This window comes from Salvelinus alpinus, chromosome 28 (assembly GCF_045679555.1).
Source record: "Salvelinus alpinus chromosome 28, SLU_Salpinus.1, whole genome shotgun sequence".
Lineage (NCBI taxonomy): Eukaryota > Metazoa > Chordata > Actinopteri > Salmoniformes > Salmonidae > Salvelinus > Salvelinus alpinus.
In genome coordinates this window covers 32,738,268-32,754,711 of record NC_092113.1, presented here as the reverse complement: position 1 = coordinate 32,754,711, position 16,444 = coordinate 32,738,268, and the positions used below count along the sequence as shown (strand labels likewise).

At 43.4% G+C, this 16,444-nt stretch overlaps 1 protein-coding gene across 1 annotated transcript; it reads right to left on the bottom strand.

The window, feature by feature from the left end:
• Positions 1–948: 948 nt before the first annotated feature.
• Positions 949–16,284, bottom strand: LOC139558000 (sentrin-specific protease 1-like). Its single transcript, XM_071373367.1, has 17 exons — positions 15,666–16,284; positions 15,174–15,238; positions 14,803–15,026; positions 14,454–14,535; positions 14,145–14,340; positions 13,752–13,902; positions 13,382–13,500; positions 9,204–9,484; positions 8,908–8,971; positions 8,766–8,804; positions 8,506–8,590; positions 8,144–8,287; positions 7,555–7,686; positions 3,273–3,476; positions 2,893–3,057; positions 2,688–2,783; positions 949–2,110 (listed from the first exon to the last, which is right to left on the bottom strand). Exons 1-17 carry the CDS (start codon positions 15,806–15,808, stop codon positions 2,048–2,050), a joined length of 2,253 nt encoding a protein of 750 aa, XP_071229468.1. The 5' UTR covers positions 15,809–16,284; the 3' UTR covers positions 949–2,047.
• Positions 16,285–16,444: the final 160 nt, after the last annotated feature.

The window sequence follows — 16,444 nt, the reverse complement described above, 5'->3', positions numbered from 1 at the left end:
ACCAGGGACTGGGAGACTAGTCAGGATCGAGGGAAAGATGAACGGAGCAAAGTACAGAGATCCTTGACAAAAACCTGCTCCCGAGCGCTCAGAACCTCAGACTGGGGCGAATGTTCACCTTCCTAGAGGACAACGACCCTAAGCACACAGCCAAGACAACGCAGGAGTGGCTTTGGGACAAGTCTCAATGTCCTTGAGTGGCCCAGCCAGAGCCCGGACTTGAACACGATTGAACATCTGGAGACCTGAAAATAGCTGTGCAGCAATGCTCCCCATCCAACCCTACAGAGCTTGAGAGGATCTGCAAAGAATGGGAAAAACTCACCAAATACACGTATGCCAAGCTTGTAGCGTCATACCCAAGAAGACTCGAGGCTGTAATCGCTGCCAAAGGTGCTTTAACAACGTGAAGGGATTGAATACTTTTGTAAATACATTTTCAAAAATGTCTAAAAATCTGTTATGGGGTATTGTGTGTAAATTAACAAGGAAAAAATATATTTCAGAATAAGGCTGAAACATAAAATGTGGAAAAAGAGTAGGGGTCTGAATACTTTCCAAATGACAACCAGGTGAGGGGAGTTACTTACTAATCAGTGACCTTAATTCATCAATCAAGTTGGAAGAGCGAAAAACCAGCAGATTCTCTGCCCTCCGTGGAATGAGTGACATGTGATGTACATGAAGAGTCCACTTGAAACATCTTGCTGCAATTTAGGATTTGAAGGTTTGCAGAGAAGTGGGTTCTAGTGATTGTACTTTTATTCACTTCTCATGTGCCACACTAGCAGGTCTTAATTGTCCTGTTCTAGACAAACACAGCTTTAAGAGGTTTTTTGGTTTGAGGTTTTTGAACTTGGTGCTTTTTTTTAATAAAAAATGTTTTTGTCCATGTGCTTTTTATTACTTTGTGTATGTACAGTACACCTTTCCAAACAGAGGCATATACACAATACTTGATTTATTTCTAAAAAAGATTGATCGAGGAACAAAAGGTACAAAATGTATATTAAATACATTATCCAAGAAACTGTATGTACAATGTTGAAAATATCCTGACAAAAGCCCTAAACAGTTTTTTTTGCTTTGCATATTTAAACAAAATAGACTAAACGTCAAGTTACAATTTAGTCTTGAAACTATAGGACTCTTGATCAAGGAAGCATCACTGCAGCTTATCTGTTTTGGGGTCCAATTACCAATGAAGATATTAGTGTCACCTCAAGTATGGGGCTCCCGAGTGGCACAAGGCACTACATCTCAGTGCTAGAGTCGTCACTAGACACCCTGGTTCGAATCCAGGCTGTATCACGTCCGGCCGTGATTGAGTCCCATAGGGCGGCGCACAATTTGGCCCAGCATCGTAAATATGAATTTATTCTTAAATAAATGTAAAATAAAAAAGTACAATACAATAGCAACTTTACAAATTATACTCTGAGGTAATGGTACACATACCGTAATCAGTTGCATATTTTCAATTTAGCTCAAAACAATCAAATGTGTGTGTCCAGATATAAATAAAATAATGTCACTGCTTCAGATCAGAACACCAAACTTTCTTTAAGCTGTACTTAAGTAGTTTACAAAAATATCAGTGACAAAATACTGGTTGGTCCAACTTCACTAGACAGAAGTTCTGATGAGTATGATTTGTTATTGAAAACACCAATTCAAACTTTGCTGGATGATAGAAAATGACCCCAGACTTCCCAACTTGTGAAAGTGGATGACAACATAAAACACTGAGATGAGGTAGTGCTTTGCTTTTCTATTCCATTCCTCCTTTCAAGCTCAAGACCAAATAAGCAAACCCTTAGAGATGGCAGAGTCAGATCCTCCACTGGATTGGACTTGTGTGGGGGGGACCTCAGAGCTCCACCTGACTAAGGTCATAGGTCCCTGTTCTGAGTCTCTTCCCATCCAGGAGCGGACAGCTGAATCCTCCTCCAGTTTAACAGCCACAGCGTCTTAGGCACCATCATCATTGCAGGCACCTCCCCTTGAACAAACTGTAGCTATCAGTTCAAATCTCTCCACGATTTCATCACAACAGCTTCCGATTCAATACCTCCCAGACCATGCGTCTCCTGAAGTAGGGCATGTGTTTCTGTCAATTGGAGGGAAGGGAAATATTGAGTTAGTTACTCATAGTCAAGTCATTGGATTGTAGGACATTTCCTGTACTGGCAGGACTGCTCATGCTTACCGTAACACTTCCATTACACCCAGAGTCTCCAACAAGTCTCATATAGTGACCGGCCATCGCTTCACATTTGAGCAAATAAACGTCAGTCTCTTACAAGTGCCGGGTGTAAAATGATGCGTGCCCGCTTTAGGCCAGTCTGCTCCAGTAGAATCTACCTCACGCTAAATTATTGATCCGTGCTTGTCAAAACGCAAGTCTGTCCATGTAACCAGTGAAAAATACTAATCAATTCATCCCGTTTGAAACAGATGCAGGTCATTCCATATGCAACCAGTGTTCTGAATATCAAACAGGGATATTGGTGATAGAACATTCGATGAGTCAGAAAACTGAATCATAACAGGGTGACCCGGGCTTTGCACACAGACTGTATTAAACACTGGCCTCCAATACAAGCCTGTCTCCAACAGACACAGGGGTAGCTTGGCGGTTGAATCAGAAACTCCCGGGATATTTATTGAAGTTTTACAGTACTTACTTGTGTGAATGTGATTGGCTTGTCTTTGGTGACGTACTCTGCATATTTACATGTGAACATTCCACAGTCATTTCCGTTCATCTGCTGAGGAATCTCCTAATGGGAGAAATATTTTGGAGATAAATGTTAAAAGATGGCAACATCAGTCAGTGATGTGTTAACGAATGTTGAGTTGACAGAGATCCCTGTTAGATATAACACTCACATGGCGTTTCTTGCTCTGCACAGTCCATTCTGCGGTATCCAGGTCTTTGCCCTTCTTGTCCTTGCTTTCCTGCTGCAGGTATTGCAGCAGTATCCTGCAGGCTTCGTCATTGTTCCCTCCCATTGAATCAAAGTATGTGATACTCTTCTTACGTAGATCCACTACCTGAGAAGAGAAGGATGTTAGTGTGATTCATACTACAGGGCCCAACTGAACCGCACTGTCCTGGCTCTGATATTTTGTTTTGACACCGTCCTTTCCTGAAAGGTTCCAGGCCAGCCCAGTACAGCTCGGCTCTTTAGATGGAATCAGGCATTGCTGACTGGAGGAGAGTTGCAGTATAATAGTTAGTTATAACAGGGCTGCTGTTCAGTACTCACAGAGAGGCACCAATGCACCCCCAGGTGGACAGGCACCAGTATGACGTCCATTGAGAAGATGTCCATCTTTTTGGTCCAGCGGCGTACGGCAGAGTAGCCTGCACTGCGTAGCTTGGGGAAGAAGAAGGTGTTGAAGGTGTGGACCGTCGGCAGGCTGGGATCCTTACTGCGCTCCACCAGCAGGTTCATGTAGAAGTTGATCACCTGCAGAGTAAAAGGAGAGGCAACGGATGAAGAAAATACAACATAGGTAGACCACTACCGCGTACACTTCCTGTCCAGTACACTACCGCGTACACTTCCTGTCCAGTACACTACCGCGTACACTTCCTGTCCAGTACACTACCGCGTACACTTCCTGTCCAGTACACTACCGCGTACACTTCCTGTCCAGTACACTACCGCGTACACTTCCTGTCCAGTACACTACCGCGTACACTTCCTGTCCAGTACACTACCGCGTACACTTCCTGTCCAGTACACTACCGCGTACACTTCCTGTCCAGTACACTACCGCGTACACTTCCTGTCCAGTACACTACCGCGTACACTTCCTGTCCAGTACACTACCGCGTACACATCCTGTCCAGTACACTACCGCGTACACACCCTGTCCAGTACACTACCGCGTACACACCCTGTCCAGTACACTACCGCGTACACTTCCTGTCCAGTACACTACCGCGTACACTTCCTGTCCAGTACACTACCGCGTACACTTCCTGTCCAGTACACTACCGCGTACACATCCTGTCCAGTACACTACCGCGTACACATCCTGTCCAGTACACTACTGTGTACACTACTGTAAATATCCTGTCCAGTACACTACTGCAGTGGTTCTCAACTGGTTTTTCCTCGGGACCCAAATTGAACCAGGTTCTCTGTCACGACCCAACTCACATTTCGAAAAAGATTCACCAAAATACAATCTGGAAAACAATTTAATGCTATATTGATAGTAAATGTATAAATTATATGACAAGGGAACTTTTTCATTGTCAATAATACAATTTTGCCCATATACTTGATGATGTTAAACTCACTGGCTTGAGACCAGAAAATCACCATACATAGTGCTGCTAATCTCTCTATATTGAAAATATTAAATACATCAGGAGGTTTAAATATTTTAAATGTAAGTTCATTATCATTTCTACACACTTTCTACCTGGTTTAAGTCGTTTTCATAAAAACAAACAATTTTACGCAGACACTTGCGACCCACTGGTTGAGATTGGCTGCTCTACACACCTGTCCAGCACACTATAGACTTGACCGATTAATCAGGGCCGATTTCAAGTTTTCATAACAAAATCGGTAATAGGCATTTTTGGAGGCCGATTACATTGCATTCCACGAGGAGACTGCGTGGCAGGCTGACTACCTGTTACGCGAGTGCAGCAAGGAGCCAATGTAAGTTGCTAGCTAGCATTAAACTTATCTTATAAAAAAAATCAATCTTCATATAATCATTAGTTAACCTAGTAATATCATCAACCATGTGTAGTTAACTAGCTTGTCCTGCGTTGCATATAATCAATGCGGTGCCTGTTAATTTATCATCGAATCACAGCCTACTTCGCCAAACGGGTGATGATTTAACAAAAGCGCATTCGCGAAAAAAAGCACTGTCGTTGCACCAATGTACCTTACCATAAACATCAATGCCTTTCTTAAAATCAATACACAGAAGTATATATTTTTTAACCTGGCTCGTTGCAAACTAATTTGCAGGAATTTGGCATAATTATGACATAACCAAAGGCTCGTATTTCTGTGTTTATTATATTATAATTAAGTCTATGATTTGACATTTGATAGAGCAGTCTGACTGAGCGGTGGTAGGCAGCAGCAGTCTCGTAAGCATTCATTCAAACTTTACTGCGTTTGCCAGCAGCTCTTAGCAATGCTTGATTCACTTCGCTGTTTATGACTTCAAGCCTATCAACTCCCGAGATTAGGCTGCCAACACTAAAGTGCCTATTAGAACATCCAACAGTCAAAGGAATACGAAATACAAATGGTAGAGAGAGAAATAGTCGACGCGTCATAATTCCTATAATAACTACAACCTAAAACTTCTTAACTGGGAATATTGAACCACCAGCTTTCATATGTTCTGAGCAAGGATCTTAAACGGTAGCTTTTTTACATGGCACATATTGCACTTTTACTTTCTTCTCCAACACTGTGTTTTTACATTATTTAAACCAAATTGAGCATGTTTCATTATTTATTTGAGACAATATAATACATAAAATCTATTTAAAGTTAAAATAAAGTGTACATTGTTTATTCAGTATTGTTGTAATTGTCATTATTACACATACATACATACATACATACATACATACATACAGTTGAAGTTGGAAGTTTATATACACTTAGGTTGGATTCATTAAAACTCGTTTTTCAACCACTCCACAGATTTCTTGTTAACAAACTACAGTTTTGGCAAGTCGGATAGGACATCTAGTAATTTTTCCAACAATTGTTTACAAATAGATTATTTCACTTATAAAATCACTGTATCACAATTCCAGTGGGTCAGAAGTTTACATACACTAAGTTGACTGTGCCTTTAAACAGCTTGGAAAAAGCTTCTGATAGGCTAATTGACATAATTTGAGTCAATTGGAGGTGTACCTGTGGCTGTATTTCAAGGCCTACCTTCAAACTCAGTGCCTCTTTGCTTGACATCATGGGAAAATCAAAAGAAATCAGCCAAGACCTCAGAAATGATTTTGTAGACCTCCACAAGTCTGGTTCATCCTTGGGCGCAATTTCCAAACGCCTGAAGGTACCACGTACATCTGTACAAACAATAGTGCGCAAGCATAAACACCATGGGACCACGCAGCCATCATACCGCTCAGGAAGGAGACGAGTTCTGTTTCCTAGAGATTAACGTACTTTGGTGCAAAAAGCGCAAATCAATCCCAGAGCAACAGCAAAGGACCTTGTGAAGATGCTGGAGGAAACAGGTACAAAATATCTATATCCACAGTAAAACAAGTCCTATATCGACATAACCTGAAATGCCGCTCAGCAAGGATGAAGCCACTGCTCCAAAACCAACATAAAAAAGCCAGACTACGGTTTGCAACTGCACATAGGGACAAAGATCGTACTTTTTGGAGAAATGTCCCCTGGTCTGATGAAACAAAAATAGAACTGTTTGGCCATAATGACCATTGTGAGGTTTGGAGGAAAAAGGGGGCGGCTTTCAAGCTGAAAAATACCATCCCAACCGTGGCAGCAGAATGTTGTGGGGGTGCTTTGCTGCAGGAGGGACTGGTGCACTTCACAAAATAGATGGCATCATGAGGGAGAAATTCGAACTAAAATGACCATTTGTGATGTTTCTGGGACATTTTGGAGTGCCAACAGAAGAAGATCTTCAAAGGTAAGGCATGAATTATATCGCTATTTCTGACTTTTGTGGCGCACCTGCCTGGTTGAAATATGATTTTCATGTGTTTGTATGTGGGCGCTGTCCTCAGATAATCGCATGGTTTGCTTTCTCCATAAAGCCTTTCTGAAATCTGACACAGCGGCTGGATTAACAAGAAGTTAAGCTTTATTTTGATGTATAACACATTTTCAAGAATGTTAAATATTTAAATTTGGTATTTTGAATTTCGCGCTCTGCAATTTCACCGGATGTTGGCCAGGTGGTACGCTACCGTCCCACCTGCCCATAAGAAGTTAAACAATTTAAAAGACAATGCTACCAAATACTAATTGAGTGTATGTAAACTTCTGACCCACTGGGGATGTGATGAAAGAAATAAAAGCTGAAATAAATCCTTCTCTGCTATTATTCTGACATTTCACATTCTTAAAATCAAGTGGTGATCCTAACTGACCTAAAACAGGGAATTTTTACCAGGATTAAATGTCAGGAATTGTGAAAAACTGAGTTTAAATGTATTTGGCTAAGGTGTATGTAAACTTCCGACTTCAACTGTATGCATACATACACAAAAAAATTAATTGGCAGATTAATCGGTATTGGCTTTTTTTAGTCCTTCAAAAATCGGTATCGGAGTTGAAAAATCTACTATAGACACCTGTCCAGTACACTATAGACACCTGTCCAGTACACTATAGACACCTGTCCAGTACACTATAGACACCTGTCCAGTACACTATAGACACCTGTCCAGTACACTCAGTTGTCACTCACACCCACACTAAATGAAAACAACTCACATTAGGCACAGAAAAATGAGCAGGCAGCAGCATGACAAACAGAAACAGCGTGATGAGCTCTCACCTCATCGTTGAGCCAGTTGAGGTGGCTGAGGGTCTGAAGGTCTTTGCGTGTGATGGTGAGTCTGAAGCCTTCACTCAGCACCTCGTCCTGGCTGCCTACCGTCAGCGCCCGGCCCACCTCCCCCTCCATATCCTGGATGGCACGGACACACAAACAAGACGGCCCAGCTAAAGGCTAAATGGCATATATCACTCCTCACCTCTCCACCTGATAGCTGATGTGTGGTGAGCATTCTGGCACAGAAATGGTCACTGTGGTGGATGAGGTGAGTTTTCCCCTGCTATGTAAAGAGCTTTGAGTACCAGTATCCAGGCTGTATCAATTGACCCAGTGTCGTCCGGGTTTGAACATCATTGTAAATAAGAATTTGTTCTTAACTGACTTGCCTAGTTAAATTAAATAAAAAGTGCTATATAAATCCAATCTATTATTATTATTATTATTATATACATTCCTGATGCACACAGTGATCAAATCAATTTGATTTATTTAAACTGCATTTAAAACACCTCAATGTACTTAACAATAATGCATTTTACTGGCAATGCTTTTTCTCACAATAGACAAAACTAAAAGACAGTGAATGTACCTCCGTGAGCTCGGGGAACTCTGGTTTCTCCTCTGTGGGTTTGGGTTCCTCTATGAAGGGAGCCAGAGGAACCTCCTTCTCCAGAGGGACTCTAACATGCAGCTCCACAGCCCTGTGGCCCAGCTGGCTGTCATCTGTTATACGCTGGACCACCAGACCACAGCAGAAGAGGGTTAGGTTAAGAGCTACCGCTGCAAAGGGAATGTTTATTTCAGAGTGGTAAAAGAGCATCTCATTTCATATTCTTATGCAATGATGAATAAAGCCTAGAGGAAGAACTTATTTATGTGGACCTGCGGTATGTGTAGGACTATGTCGGCTGACGGCTGACATCACACCAATGAGGAGGACAGAGAAAGTACCTGTCGCAGCAGCTGAGCAGCTAGGGCCTCCTGCCCCTCTATCTGCCTCCGTCTCTCCCGGGCACGGAAGTCGTACATGCTAGTCCTGGGAAACAGACACACAAATTGACTTGAGGAAAGGACTTCTGTAATGGGTAAGAAGGTTTCATTTTTATTTCTGCGTAGCATCTAGTATGCACATGGCGATATACAGCTAACTATGAATCTACCAAGAAACAAAAACAGTACCAATCATGAATGTAAGGAATCAGGGGACTTACAATTCTTTGATCCAGAGCTCAGCTTGGAAACATGGTACACTGCAGAGACAGAGATAGAAAGTAACCAGGTTAGATGGGGACAACAAAGCACATAACAAAACACCCACAACAGAACCAAAAACAACCTATTCAAAATGCTTACCTTGAACTGTTTGGGGTTTTGCCCTTCTGCTCTTTCACAATGATTACGGAGTCCCCATCATGAACTGTACAGAAGAAGACAAGAGGTGACCACAACTACATGATGGTGAGGAGAGACAAACAGGTAGGTTTTAACGGAAACATGACGCATAACACTAATTGGTTCTACAGCATCCAACCATCAATTCAATAAACGTTATTCATTCCCTACGAGCAATTGAAAGGAATGAATTAAGTTTATATCAATTGAATTGAATCACCTTGGAGGAACTGAAAAATTATTGTCTCATGCATTACCTGATGATTGTGAGTCCTGAGAAGAGGTGTCCAGTATGGTAACTGGGGAAGGGACAGATTGTTTTGGCTCTGGTCCCCTGGGGCTGAGGTCTGAGTCAGAGGCCCATGGCTGGTTCCCTGCCCCACTGGAAGAGCCCTGCCCTGGGCTGGGGACGTTGCTGTACCCCTGGCTGGACTCTGGACGGGGGCTTGGGGGTCCACTGGGGCCTCGTGAGGCATCTCCTGACCCGGCAGGGGACGAACACTGGAGCAGACGTCTGTTGGTATTCAGGAAGCTGGTGCTGAGAGTGAGTGAGGGCGAGAGACGGACGCAGGTCAGAACTAAGGGAAAGGGGAGGAGAATACTAGAATGGAGCACCAGTACACAAAAATGTATGGACTAAATGTAGGATTATAAACCCCAAGGAGAAGTAGAAAACATGTGCACTTGCATCAACTTGCCAGTACATGTCATTGAGCATGACTAAAGAAACTCAAACAGGAAATAACCATGCTACGGTCTATTCAACGCTGGTCTGACCAATCGGAATCCATGCTTCAAGATTGTTTTGATCACGCGGACTGGGATACGTTCCGGGTAGCCTCGGATAACATTGATGTATACACGGACACAGTGACTGAGTTCATCAGGAAGTTGATCCCACTGGGACTATTAAAACCTGCCCAAACCAGAAACAGTCGATAGATGGCAGCATTCGCGCAAAACTGGAAGCTCGAACCACTTCAGTACAGTACAAAACTTCAGTACAGATACAAAGTGGAGTCGCAATTCAACAGTTCAGTCACAAGACAAAGGGAAAACCAGCCATGTCAGGGACACCAATGTCTTGCTCCCAGACAAGCTAAACACCTTCCTCGCCCACTTTGAGCATAACACAACACCATTGACGCGGCCCGGTGAACAAGTGCCCCAGAGGACTGTGGGCGCTTGTTCTCCGTGGCTGACGTGAGTAAGACAGTTAAGCGTTTTAACCCTCGCAAGGTTGCCGGCCCAGACGGTATTGCTAGCCGCGTCCTCAGAGCATGCGCAGACCAGCAGGCTGGTGTGTTTACGGACTTATTCAATCTCTCCCTATACCAGTCTGCTGTCCCCACTTGCTTCAAGATGTCCACCATTGTTCCTGTACCCAAGAAAGCCAATATAACTGAACTAAATGACCATAGCACTCACTTCTGTCATCATGAAGTGCTTTGAGAGGCTAGTTAAGGATCAAATCACCTTTACCCTACCTTACACCCTAGACCCACTTAAATTTGCTTACCGCCCCAATATATCCACAAGACTATGCAATCGCCATCACACTGCCCTATCCCATCTGGACAAGAGGAATACCTATGTAAGAATGCTGTTCATTCACTACAGCTCAGCCTTCAACACCATAGTACCCTTCAAGCTCATCATCAAGCTCGGGGCCCTGGGTCTGAACCCCGCCCTGTGCAACTGGATCCTGGACTTCTTGACAGGCCCCCCCCCCCCAGGTGTTAAAGGTAGGAAACAACATCTCCACTTCGCTGATCCTCAACACTGGGGCCCCACAAGGGTGCATACTCAGCCCCCTCCTGTACTCCCTGTTCACCCACGACTGCGTGGCCACACACACCCCAACTCAAATCATCAAGTTTGCAGACAACCATAGCAGGCCATAGCAGGGTGCGTTCTCAGCCCTCTCCCGTACTCCCTGTTTACCCATGACTGCATGGCCATGCACGCCTCCAACTCAATCATCAAGTTTGCAGACGACACTACAGTGGTAGGCTTGATTACCAACAACGACGAGACGGCCTACAGGGAGGAGGTGAGGGCCCTTGGAGTGTGGTGTCAGGAAAATAATCTCACACTCAACGTCAACAAAACAAAGGACATGATCGTGAACTTCAGGAAACAGCAGCGGGAGCACCCCCCTATCCACATCGACAGGACAGTAGTGGAGAAGGTGGAAAGTTAAGTTCCTCGGCGTACACATCACGGACAAACTGAAATGGTCCACCCACACAGACAGCGTGGTGAAGAAGGCGCAACAGCACCTCTTCAACCTCAGGAGGCTGAAGAAATTTGGCTCGTCACCAAAAACACTCAAACTTTTACAGATGCACAATCGAGAGCATCCTGTTGGGCTGTATCACCGCCTGGTACGGCAACTGCTCTGCCCACAACCGTAAGGCTCTCCAGAGGGACAACGCATCACCGGGGGCAAACTACCTGCCCTCCAGGACACCTACACCACCCGATGTCACAGAAAGGCCAAAAAGATCATCAAGGACAACAACCACCGGAGCCACTGCCTGTTCACATCGCTACCATCCAGAAGGCGAGGTCAGTACAGGTGTATCCTTCCGTCATCCAGCTGGCTTAGTACGGCGCGTGAGGAGTGTCACCCCTTCTCTATTGGCGCTGTGATTTTGTCGCCTGTCAATCTGGAGATGTCGTTATAATAGCAGTCCGAATCTGGAAGCAAATTAAAGTCCACTTTGATCTTAGACCAATATCATTCATGCTCCCTGTTGCGAGGAATCCCTCCTTTGCCACCGCTAACCTTGATAACACCTTTGAGCGACAGGGAGAGCTAGGGATGAATACCATAGAGGAACTATATATAGAGGGACCTTTGCCTCCTTTCAGTTGCTGAAGGAAACTTAGAATCTTCCCAGAAGTAACTTTTTCAGATACCTACAAATTAGAGACTATGTTAGAAAACACCTCCCAACATTTGGGAATGCTAAACCTTCCATGTTTGACAGACGCATAAAAATATGCCCCACCTCAGACAAATTGACATCTCGTCTATATCTCGCTCTTCAATCTGTTAGCACACCTTCTACAGATGCCATTAAGGCAAAATGGGAGGAAGAACAAGGGACTTACATTTCTGTGGCAGACTGGGAAGATAGCTTGGAGTATATCCACACCTGTTCCATTAACTCCAGACATCGTCTCATACAATTCAAGCTATTACACTATTACAAAACTGCATAGGATATTTCCTGATACATCCCCTATGTGTGATAAATGTCATGCTGCACAGGGTACACTACTCCACTGCTTTGCCCTATGCTCTAGCTTGTATGGTTATTGGTGTGGAATTTTTAGGATCCTCTCTGAAGTTCTGGAGACTTCAATTGACCCAGACCCGCTTCTGATAATCCTGGGAGTGTCTGATTCCCTAAACAGATTAACCAACCCCCAAAAACAACTCATCTCTTACAGTCTCATTTCGGCAAAAAAATGTATCTTGCTGTTTTGGAAAAGGAGGGAAGCTCCCTCTACCAAATTATGGCTCAGCTAATTGGCAAACACTGTACACTTAGAAAGAATTAGATATATTCTGAACAATAAATGATCAACATTTGATCAAATCTGGCAGCCTTTCCTCTCTTACTTGGACCAGTCGGCGCTGTGAATTTGTACATTTTAACGCACTCTCAATTGTAATATTTGAATCTACCTTTGGGCAGCATGTGCTGGCCCCGGCACCCGAGCAGTTGGGAGGGGGGGGGGGTGACATCTAGCCTCTTTCTACCTGTCCTTGTTCTGTATGTCTTGTTTTGTATTATTTGTTTTGTACCCAGGACTCTGGGTCTTGTTGTTCCTGTCCGCTCTTTCATGTTGAGATAAGAATTGCATACTTGTCTTTTATACCTATACACCATTCTTGTGTGTGTTCAATAAAAAATATTTGAACAAAGTACAGGTTCATCAAAGCTGGGACTGAGAGACTGAAAAACAGCATCTATCTCAAGGCCTCAGATTGTTAAATAGCCATCACTAGCTGGCTACCACCCAGTTACTCAACCCTGCACCTTAGAGGCTGATGCCACATATACATGGAATCACTGGCCACTTTAATAATGCTTTACTCATCACATACTGCTTTACTCATCTCATATGTATATACTGTATTCTATTTCTACTGTATTTTAGAATATGCCACTCCGACATTGCTCGTCCAAATATTTATACATTTATTAATTCTATTATTTTACTTTTAGATTTGTATATCGTTGTGAGTTGTTAGATATTACTGCACCGTTGGAGCTAGGAACACAAGCATTTCACTACACCCACAACATAATCTGTTAAAAATGTGTATATGTGACCAATAAAGATTGGGTTTGAATTGTCTGTGTAGACTGGGGAAGTGAGAGGAATGTAGTATTGGCTTTGTGATTGTTGTACTCACAAGTCTCTGTGTGAGCGCGGAAAGCCATGGGAGCTGCCGTTGTGACACGAGGAGGACTGTCCACCTGAGACCATGGCCAGTAGCTGTCTGTACACCTCCTTCTCCTCCTCACGGACAGACTGGAGACACCCAGAGGACCCAACACTATATTATAAATGAGGCTTTTATATGGAAAAGATGCAACATTACATCTTAACCAAACTTCCCTCTGGGGGAAAGTTATTATATTGTATCTATCCAGGTTTATCTTGGCTGACAAAGCAGAATAATAGTAATATAACAAAGTTCATCCAAAACAGCCCAATATCAAAAGTTCAGCAAACGGTGCAGCGAGTGGGATTCATAAAAATACTGGTAGGTGGTATGTGACCTCTTGTGCAGTGCAGCGAGCCCTGGCTCTGAGGAGGCGGTAAGAGGAGCTGCCGTGTGAAGGACTCTGCACCACGCGGATAGGGAAGGTCTTCTCATTCATGCTGGTGATGGAGCCACTTCCTGTACCTAACCCTGCTGAGGTAAACCGTCTGCGGACAGACGGAGATACAGAGAATTAAATTAGATTATTGTGAATGGAGCACTATCACGCACAGAAAATAAAGCACTTTTTGAAAATCAAACACTTTCACAACCTTGAAATGGTACGGTTCAAAATCAATCTAATTTGAGGATTTCAAGCACCCGTACAATGCTTGATTAATTAATAGCAGAATTACTTTTTTCATCAGTGAGAAATGAAGGCCTATATCTATTGACAATATGAGCATACCTATTTGATGTAGGTGTTCTGAAGTGGGTCCTTCCCGGGTGGGGAGAGGGACATGGCTTAGAGGTGCTGCTGGAGGAAGGAGGCTGACTGACAGAGTGCCCATTTGTTTTGGGTCCTTCACGATGTGTAAGAGCCATGCAAACTTGCCGTCTGCAGACCGTCGATCCCATCATCGACTTCTCAATTCTAAAGGACTCTGCAGTGAAGGAGGAAAGAGAGTGTCAAACAACTGTTCCATTTCCATAGCGACATTTCCAGCCGGCAAAGACATTCTTAGAATAGAGTTTAGAAAATGTACAATAGTCTTGCCTGATTTAGAGCTTTTCCAATTCAGAGTTGAGGGAGCAACAACCGTCCCATCCAGAGGAGTAGAGTTCCTCACCTCGAGGACCTGAAAACACCACCATAAAAACACAGGATATTAATGTTCAATATGAATAAAACAAAGTTCTGGACTGCAGTAAACTGGAGTAATGAATGCGTAGAAATCTACTACTAGGCCCATATTAAAAAAGTATCTTAAGAGAAGGAGTGCTGATCTAGGATCAGGTCCCCCCTCGTAATTATTATGATTTAAAAGTCAAAGCCGATCCAAGATCAGCACACCCTATTCCGAGATGCTTTGCAAATTATGGGCCCTGAAACAGAACTCCAATACCTCCGTTTCTTCCCAGACATGGGAGGGAGGGGGTGCAAAGGTTGAGGGCTCCAGTTGGGGCTTTTCTGGAGGCTCTTCCCCTGGGTGTTCTTCTAGAGGCCCAGGGGAAGCAGGCAGTATGTTCCTCAAGGTAGGGGTCACACTGTTCCGTACCCACAAAGCCACATCGGTGCTATGGCTCTTCACCCCTTCAGCCGTAGTCTTTACAGTATCAACAAGATTCCCTGTAATAGACATAAATGCAGTCTAAGTCAGGGAGCCATGGTTTGTTTATAGATTACAGTATACATAGTGCCAAGAACATGTTAGACAACACAATATATATGCCTATGACTGCATGGCCAAGGCTGAAGCAAAGCAGCAAAGCTTACCCATCCGGAATTTCTTCACTGCTAGGGCTTGGTCATCATGGTCAACGGCTTCTCCGTCCTCCAAACTTTGAGAAAAAGGGGAAAACACTCAAAATGAGAATAAGCCAGAGACCTAGTCAGTGATGGCGGGGATTGTCATTAGAACTCTCATAGCTAGTTAACTACATTCACTTTAGACAGCGACCTGTTATAATCCACTCCATACATAGGGGTTGTTGAGTATGCAAGTTAGATTGCTCAACAACCCACTTAAACATGTCAGACAATGTGTGCCATACCTGCTAGCATCTCACCACAATTTCTAATGAACTAGACAGCAAATGTACAACTCACACATAACTAACAGACAACTAGTTATGTCAAAAAACAAACTGACTGGTCATCGCTTGTCACCACCAACTGAAACTAAGCTAAATTATCTAACTAACTTACTACACAACAAATATAATAACAGATAGTTAGCTATTGTAGCTAATATTAACCTTAACTTACCAGTTGATAGGTCTTTTTCTCCTGATCGGACGCCGTTGTTGTATTCCGTGTGTATCAACGTTATCCTGTTGGTCGGGAGCTGGCACTCCGTAGCGGAGATTAGCGAAACCCGTTCCAATCCATTCGTAAAATTTATTGAACATGTTTACCTAGAGAAGTTTAAAACCTCCCGCCCGCGAAAAAAGGTATCGCTATGGTTGCTTCCAACCTGCCTGCCAGCGCAGCCAAAAGCACATAAAGCCACCCAACGTCATTCGGCCGGGGCAAGTAAATCGTAGCTAGTTAGCTAGCTGACCAACACTACTAATCAGGTTACCTTCCCCCTTCCTTCCCTTGAAATGAGTTAGTTATTTAGCTCGCACAGCTAACAAGCTTGAAAGCTGGTTAGCTAAACTAGCTAGCTAACAAGCTGGTTGTATGTGGCTTTAGCTACTAGGATTTTAATCAGCACTTGACTGAGTTTAATCACTAGTACCACATTCTACAATGCAATTGATGTTTCTTAAATAACCCAATGTAATACTTCAAATACAAAAATACGGTGTATAAACTCACTAAATGATAACCTCTCCCGCTTCTTCCTCATTCAAAACCACAACATGGCTGAGCTCGAAGTTCAACCATGAAACGTTTTCATTGGATGAGTAACTCGAGTAGATTAAAGTATTCTGAAACGTGATTGGCTGATTGGAGTGCTTTTTTTCTGGCGCTACTTTGATGATGTTCACAGATTTCGACACGCATATTATATTCTACACGGATTTTTCTGTTGTGTTCTA

Excerpts from the sequence above, each read along its gene's own strand:
- LOC139558000 (XM_071373367.1), bottom strand. The coding sequence starts at position 15,808 with ATGTTCAATAAATTTTACGAATGGATTGGAACGGGTTTCGCTAATCTC. Across the intron at positions 8,591-8,765 it reads GAGCTCTGGATCAAAGAATT|GACTAGCATGTACGACTTCC; the intron begins GTAAGTCCCCTG and ends TCTGTTTCCCAG. Across the intron at positions 7,687-8,143 it reads AGTTCCCCGAGCTCACGGAG|GATATGGAGGGGGAGGTGGG; the intron begins GTACATTCACTG and ends CGTGCCATCCAG.